At 41.0% G+C, this 8647-nt stretch overlaps 1 protein-coding gene across 2 annotated transcripts; it reads left to right on the forward strand.

Moving 5' to 3' along the window:
• Window positions 1-1918: 1918 nt before the first annotated feature.
• LOC121555827 (N-arachidonyl glycine receptor) lies at window positions 1919-7436 on the forward strand. 2 transcript variants are annotated; one of them, XM_041869677.1, is made up of 2 exons: window positions 1919-2007; window positions 6272-7436. In XM_041869677.1, exon 2 carries the CDS (start codon window positions 6304-6306, stop codon window positions 7348-7350), a length of 1047 nt encoding a protein of 348 aa, XP_041725611.1. In that variant the 5' UTR covers window positions 1919-2007; window positions 6272-6303; the 3' UTR covers window positions 7351-7436. The 2 variants fall into 2 exon arrangements, with proteins under 2 accessions (XP_041725611.1, XP_041725616.1); XM_041869682.1 differs by having other exon boundaries at window positions 1976-2007; window positions 6275-7436.
• The last annotated feature ends 1211 nt before the right edge of the window (window positions 7437-8647 follow it).

Consider the following 8647-nt stretch of genomic DNA (forward strand, 5'->3'; position numbering starts at 1 on the left):
TTATAACACAAATGTGTCCTTTATTTACTGGATGCTTGTTAATAAAGTAGTTTCTAAATTAGCCTGGGGACATGCCTAAGAAAGTTGAGTGTATGTTTTATTAGTTTGGAATGATCAACCCACATAGACCTACATAAGTCTGTCCACCAAAACATTTACACCTGGTAGACTAACCTGTATTGTTGTTTTCTGAGGGTGCTGTATGGAGTGATATTAGTGCCACCACAAATTGAATCTGAATTGAATCGTTGTGAATTTGTATTCAGAAAAAGAATAATTGAATTCTCTAATATCATTCCATGGTGCTGGGCTCCATGGGAATACGCATATAGCAGGTGATTGAACAGATTGCTTAATGTTCACCAGAATCTATGAGTCTGACTCCAACCTAAAGAAGTGCTGATGGAAACACAGACATGATGCCAACCACATGAAGGCTATCACAGGAAGACAACATCACACATACTGTTGTCACAACAACATAATGCTAAGAACACAACACACCATCTGGTATAGACAGCAGACGGAGGGAAAAAGAGATGTCCAACTATATTTATTTCGAAAGATATACCTCAGAAGCAAAGCATATAAGTGTGGGAAAGTGTTACAGATGGTTCTCTCCATTGTGTCTCAAATCCTCAGTGGCGGAGATGATCTGTGATGATAATGGAAAAGATTAGTCTGCATGGAGAAAACAGGTTAGCTCTCATGACCCTCAAGGCACACACACACACACACACACACACACACACACACACACACACACACACACACACACACACACACACACACACACACACACACACACACACACACACACACACACACACACACACACAAACAAACTTCCTATGCTATGTTTTCATGCCCCGGTCCATCCTTGACCTTGAGTCGTCTCACTCAAGGTGCGCAGCCAGTTTGCATCCATTAAAAAGCTGTGGCTCTGTAAAAACCATCTCCTGGTGTCAGCGTAGTGTATTACCAACCGTTCTTATTTCCTGTTTATATGGCGACTACCTCAACATCCTGTTTTTAATTACTTCTCTCCGGCAGCATATGCTTCTGGCGGCAACCTGCTGCGGATTACTCCCCCAAGAGCTAATGCGCTGTGACAGACCCCACTTTTCCAATCAATAACTGTTCTCCCTAAATCTGCCATCTTCTCCGCCTGCTAAACGCACTACCCATTTCTAATCGCACATCATTTTCTTTAAGAGTTTTTAATTGCAGATTGAAGCTGTATATCTTTCTTGAGTTCCCTGATGAAGAAATGAGAGGCCGCATACACAGCAATAATGTGCAGGAATATAATCTCTATATCTAAGTATAGTTTTTGTCCAGCACCGGTTATCTAAAGTTTGGGAAGTGCGTATCACTTTCTAGTGTTTCTTCCATAGCCAACTACTACCCTCTTAGAAAAAAAGGTGCAATCTAGAACCTAAAACGGTTCTTCGGCTGTCCCCATAGCAGAACCCTTTGAAGAATCATTTTTGGTTCCAGGTAGAATCCTTTTGAGTTCCATGTAAAACCCTTTCCACAAAGGGTTCTACATGAAATGCAAAAGTGTTCTACCTGGAACCAAAAATGGTTCCACCTGGAAACAAAAATGGTTCCACCTGGAAACAAAAAGGGTTTTCATATGAGGACAGCGAAAAACCCTTTTGGAACACTTTTTTCAAAGAGTGTATATCAACAGTGAAAACAATACAACACAGGAAGTGAAGGGGGTTTTACACTATCTCGGTCCTTCTGAAATAACACTGTATTCACTTCCCCCTTTGTGTGTTGAGCTCAACACTCCGAGAGAGAGAGAGAGAGAGAGAGAGAGAGAGAGAGAGAGAGAGAGAGAGAGAGAGAGAGAGAGAGAGAGAGAGAGAGAGAGAGAGAGAGAGAGAGAGAGAGAGAGAGATGGCTGGATGCCAAATCGCATCACAAGTCTCTTGAAGTGTTTGTGAGGCCTCTTTGGTAGAATGCTGAGAGAGAGAGGACATGATCAAAATCAATGAGGTAAGTAGGTGCCCTTTTACTGAGCTCCCAGCACTATCTAGATCTAGCTAATCTCTTCTGAATAAAAGTACTACATTTAGTTTGGAGATTAAATTGTACTTTTTGGGTATGTTTTAAATACATACACAGAACATATTGGTTGATCAAACACACATACGATTATAGGGAGAAGCATCTGTTTCTCGATTTATTTCTCAGTTGTCTCAGATTAAACCACACTGAGTGAAATCTTGATACATAAAAGTATAATTACAATTGAATAATATAACATGCTGTAATATGATATGATTATAGTCGTAATAATCTGATTTTTGGGCCTGCAGACCAGTTATACTAAACTATTCACCCTTGACACCAACTCAATTTACAGATCTATCTTCCAACTGAAAGGGAAGTTAAAGACATGCTCCTGAACTTTGGCAAATAATTAGGGCTCTATTCTAATCAGATCTGCTTTAGCCAACATCCGCATAGCGGTTGTTTTAGCGGAACTGTGTTAGAGCTGTCAAATCCACAAGTGGCTCCCAGCATTATACCTAAAGCGGAGTCACATTAACAGAAATCCTATGCAGCCTTGTTTACAAGTTTGAACACTGGAATGTGAGATGTAATCTACACCTTGATTAGGATGATAGAAATCCTAATTCTTTTGTTTAATGATTCTTCAATTTGTGTGTAATTATTTCTATATGGCCTACACTTTCTCGCTCTGAACTTCTAACGCAAGTGTGGCGGGTGTGGCTACGTAACAACGCGCAAGAGCAGCTGCTCACCGATTTGACGGCTCCAACACAGTTCCACCTCCGACACGCCAAAATATCTGCTATGCTGGTGTCTACTATCGCCGGTTAACGCTTGATACGCTTTGGGCTGGATGTGTCTATGTGTAGTTTATACATGCATAATCTATCTACTTTCAGAACTACTGGTTAAAAAGTATACAAAAGTACTGGATAATCTCTTTAAGTGAGAGAGGGTTACTAACCCATTTACCATAAATGGTCACCAAAGGTTTTACAGTCAAGATAATCAAAAGACTCCCATCAAGTACTGTACTTTCACTTCTCTATCTCTTATACCCTATTCTCCTTTTCTGCTCTGATTCAAAACCCTGATTTCCTTTCTCTCGTAAGCTTGTAAAAAAAAATCTACAGGAACAGGGCTCAATGTCACATGGATGTCTGTCTCTATGCTCTGTATCTGTTACTGTAAGACATATACACATGCTTACAGTAAGACAATTGTACACTAAAACTTTCACCTTCCTCTTCATCTACTGTTGATACTGCAGGTGCACAGCTGGGTCATTCTACAAATAGAGTGCCTTTTAGGTAGTGTAATTTTGTCAAAAATAACTATTTATTTCAACTAATTTTAACATTTTGTCATAAAGAGCACATGTTCAACTTCATAACAAACATGTTTTCCCATCTCAAGAGGTTACATTAAGAAAAAGGACTATAAAAGTGACAGGGTTGATTCTAACAGGGTTGACGATTTCATCTTAAAATCAGCTATTACTCCCATTGTGATTGGGGAAATGGAAGCTTATTGTCTGCAATATGGAGGGGAAATTGAATGCAAGCTTAACAACAATATTTTAACTTGATAAAACATTTCTAGCCTATCTATCTACAGTGGGGGGGAAAAGTATTTAGTCAGCCACCAATTGTGCAAGTTCTCCCACTTAAAAAGATGAGAGAGGCCTGTAATTTTCATCATAGGTACACGTCAACTATGACAGACAAAATGAGAAAAGAAATTCCAGAAAATCACATTGTAGGATTTTTTATGAATTTATTTGCAAATTATGGTGGAAAATAAATATTTGGTCAATAACAAAAGTTTCTCAATACTTTGTTATATACCCTTTGTTGGCAATAACACAGGTCAAACGTTTTCTGTAAGTCTTCACAAGGTTTTCACACACTGTTGCTGGTATTTTGGCCCATTCCTCCATGCAGATCTCCTCTAGAGCAGTGATGTTTTGGGGCTGTCGCTGGGCAACACAGACTTTCAACTCCCTACAAAGATTTTCTATGGGGTTGAGATCTGGAGACTGGCTAGGCCACTCCAGGACCTTGAAATGCTTCTTACGAAGCCACTCCTTCGTTGCCTGGGCGGTGTGTTTGGGATCATTGTCATGCTGAAAGACCCAGCCACGTTTCATCTTCAATGCCCTTGCTGATGGAAGGAGGTTTTCACTCAAAATCTCACGATACATGGCCCCATTCATTCTTTACACGGATCAGTCGTCCTGGTCCCTTTGCAGAAAAACAGCCCCAAAGCATGATGTTTCCACCCCCATGCTTCACAGTAGGTATGGTGTTCTTTGGATGCAACTCAGCATTCTTTGTCCTCCAAACACGACGAGTTGAGTTTTTACCAAAAAGTTCTATTTTGGTTTCATCTGACCATATGACATTCTCTCAATCCTCTTCTGGATCATCCAAATGCACTCTAGCAAACTTCAGACGGGCCTGGACATGTACTGGCTTAAGCAGGGGGACACGTCTGGCACTGCAGGATTTGAGTCCCTGGCGGCGTAGTGTGTTACTGATGGTAGGCTTTGTTACTTTGGTTCCAGCTCTCTGCAGGTCATTCACTAGGTCCCCCCGTGTGATTCTGGGATTTTTGCTCATCGTTCTTGTGATCATTTTGACCCCACGGGGTGAGATCTTGCGTGGAGCCCCAGATCGAGGGAGATTATCAGTGGTCTTGTATGTCTTCCATTTCCTAATAACTGCTCCCACAGTTGATTTCTTCAAACCAAGCTGCTTACCTATTGCAGATTCAGTCTTCCCAGCCTGGTGCAGGTCTACAATTTTGTTTCTGGTGTCCTTTGACAGCTCTTTGGTCTTGGCCATAGTGGAGTTTGGAGTGTGACTGTTTGAGGTTGTGGACAGGTGTCTTTTATACTGATAACAAGTTCAATCAGGTGCCATTAATACAGGTAACGAGTGGAGGACAGAGGAGCCTCTTAAAGAAGAAGTTACAGGTCTGTGAGAGCCAGAAAACGTGCGTGTTTGTAGGTGACCAAATACTTATTTTCCACCATAATTTGCAAATAAATTCATAAAAAATCCTACAATGTGATTTTCTGGAGAAAAAAAATCTCAATTTGTCTGTCATAGTTGACGTGTACCTATGATGAAAATTACAGGCCTCTCTCATCTTTTTAAGTGGGAGAACTTGCACAATTGGTGGCTGACTAAATACTTTTTTCCCCCCACTGTATGGGTAACATGGTTGATGTGTTATGCACAACATGCTCAGTTTTCCACCACAAAACACCAGGGTCGGATTACCGAACGGGCAAGCGAGGCACGTGCCCCGGGGCCCCAAATGCAGTACCCCGGCCCTGACTAGAACCAGCACATCTGCTTTTACACTATGATTTGACCAGGCCTATTCAATGTTCTTTTGTAAAAGAACAATTAAGGAATCATTTTACCATATTAAAACGAGAGTTCAGTTCATGTTACAGGGTTGACCTTAAACCTGAGGGACAAATATAAATGAATAACTAATTACATTAAATACATCTTTATAAATTACTTTTCCATAGAAACAAAATAACTAGGGCTTTAAAATAATGTTGAAAACTGGGTTAAAATATTCCCAGAAGTTGGTAAAACATGAAGTGGGACATTCCAAAATTGGGATTATTATAGAAAACAAGTATTTATGTTAATGAAAACACACTGCTATTGGAATTTTTTATGTAGTAATAGTTTTGTTAGAGTGAAGATGTATGTGATCCAACTGTTTGAGTGTTTTATCAAAATTGACACACAATGTCTGAGGGACATAAAATGAACTCTATTCGTGGAATGATCCAGCTATTTTAAAGAAACATTCAAATGATCTAACAGCAGGGACTGTGAATAACAGATACACATTAAGAATTCCGCCTTTCACTGTGCATCCTGTCAACTACCCTTATATTTTGACTGCTCTGATCGCTCATTTTTATGTTTCTTTACATACATAATGTTTCTGCAGACAGTATGTCAATAAGTCAGCAGACATATCATACGATCATTGCCACGTTAATGTGGCTTATGTGGTCTAGTGGTTTGTGCGACAGAGCATGGCACACACATACCAGAGATACCATGGGTTTGAATCTGCCCCACTGCCCTTCTGAATCCCAATCCCAACCTTTCCTGTCTTCTCTTGGTGTCCTATTTGTTAACTAAAACTGTAAATAAATATTATGTGTTAATGTTCATCCATTTACTCTTCATGTGCTCTTTTTCAGCAGTACCATTTCACAAGGTAGTTAGATGCATCATGGGAGTGGATCAGAACGTATCTACAGTAGTGGACCTGAACACATCTAACATAACCATGGAGTACAGCTCAGTCCGCTCAGTGGAACAAGTCCCTACAGAATACCGCATCACAGGCCTGGTCTTCTATTGTGTCATCTTCACCATCGGCATAGTGGTCAACGTCACCGCATTATGGGTATTTGCCTTGACCACCAAGAGGAGGAACTCCGTCTCGGTCTACATGATCAACGTGGCCATAGTGGATCTCGTCTTTATCGTCCTTCTCCCCTTCCGGATGGTTTACTACGGCCAGGACCAATGGCCGTTCGGAGACATCTTCTGTCGGGTCAGCGCGGCTCTGACTGTCTTCTACCCATGCATGGCCCTGTGGCTCTTTGCCCTGATCAGCACTGACCGCTACGTGGCCATCATCCAGCCCAAACACAGCAAGGAGCTCAAGAACATCCCCAAAGCCCTGGTAGCATGCATCGGGGTGTGGATCATGACCCTGGGTAGCACTGTCCCCTTGATCTTCCCAGACCACGACCCGGATCGCGCCTCCAACTTCACCACCTGCATCAAGATGCGTGACATCATCCACCTGCGAACGGACAACCCCGTCCACTTCGCGCGCCTGGTCTTCTTCTTCCTGGTGCCCATCTGTATTATGATTGGTTGCTACGTGGTCATCGTGGATAACCTCGTCCACGGACGGACTTCCAAGCTCAAGCCCAAGGTCAAGCAGAAGTCCATCAGGATCATCATCACGCTCATCGTCCAGGTGCTGGTGTGTTTCGTGCCCTTCCATGTTTGTTTGGTGGTTCTGTTGCTGGAAGGTGGGAATGGTTCGGATTACAGCACGTGGGGGGCCTTTACAACGTTCCTGATGAACCTGAGTACAGTTCTGGACATTATTCTTTACTACATTGTCTCCAAGCAGTTCCAAGATAGAGTGATCAGTGTGATTCTGTACAGGAACTACCTGCGCAGCGTGCGGAGGAAGAGCAGACGCACACACACAGGAAGTGTGAAGTCAATCAGTAACTTGACCAGTGCCATGATCTGAAGGTGGAAACCAAACTCAACTGTGCAAAAGAAGGTGACCCAGGGACTTACACATGCTTACCTGGCAGACAGTGGCGGTTGGTGACATTTAAGATGTCACCAACCGCAAAACACCAGTCTCAACGTCAACAGTGAAGAGGCGACTCCGGGATGCTGACCTTATAGGCAGAGTTGCAAAGAAAAAGCCATATCTCAGACTGGCCAATAAAAAGAAAAGGTTAAGATGGGCAGTCTGAGATATGGCTTTTTCTTTGCAACTCTGCCTAGAAGGTCATTCCATAAAAAATCAGCCATTTCCAGCTACAATAGCCATTTACAACATTAACAATGTCTACACTGTATTTCTGATCAATTTGATGTTATTTTAAATGGACAAAAAAAATGCTTTTCTTACGAAAACAAGGATATTTCTAAGTGACCCCAAACTTTTGAACGGTAATGTACATGTTGTATTACCATATCATTTCTGTATGTTCTCTATAGTTATGTACTTGAAAATGTATCAATTGACCAATTTGGCACATTTGGGCAGACTTGATACAAAATAGTCGCACACTGCTGCCATCTCCTGGCCAAAATCTAAATTGCGCCTAAACTGCAATATTATATTGTGGCCTTGCATTTCAAAGATGATGGACCAAAAAATAAAGAGAAGAAAACGCATGTTTTTTGTTTGTATTATCTTTTACCAAATCTAATGTGTTATATTCTCCAACATTAATTTCACATTTCCACAATCGTCAAAGTGTTTCCTTTCAAATGGTATCAAGAATATGCATATCCTTGCTTCAGGTCCTGAGCTACAGGCAGTTAGATTTGGGTATGTCATTTTAGGCGAAAATTGAAAAAAAGGGTCAGATCCTTAAGAGGTTAACAATCATGCATGTTTTGTGTGTTTTCTTCTAAGAAGTAGGCAATAATCATATAAGATTGACGTATAACATTTCTATAAATCCTTTCCAAGTGTGTGTTCGCTCTGGGCTTCATGTTCAACTCATAAAAAAAAGGATTTGAATTCACACTCTCACTGTACGGGAGCATTGTTTTAACATAAACATCTGGGAATAGTCAGGACTAATTGAATTACCCCTGAGACTACTATACAGCAAATGTACACTACCGGTCAAAAATTTTACAACACCTACTCATTCAAGGGTTTTTCTTAATTTTTACTATTTTCTACATTGTAGAATAATAGTGAAGACATCAAAACTATGAAATAACACATATGGAATCATGTAGTACCCAAAGAAGTGTTAAACAGATGAAAATATATGTTATATTTCAGATTCTTCAAA

This window comes from Coregonus clupeaformis, chromosome 40 (genome assembly GCF_020615455.1).
Source record: "Coregonus clupeaformis isolate EN_2021a chromosome 40, ASM2061545v1, whole genome shotgun sequence".
Classification (NCBI taxonomy): domain Eukaryota; kingdom Metazoa; phylum Chordata; class Actinopteri; order Salmoniformes; family Salmonidae; genus Coregonus; species Coregonus clupeaformis.

Coding starts and splice junctions, on each gene's coding strand:
- LOC121555827 (XM_041869677.1), top strand. CDS start 6,304: ATGGGAGTGGATCAGAACGTATCTACAGTAGTGGACCTGAACACATCT.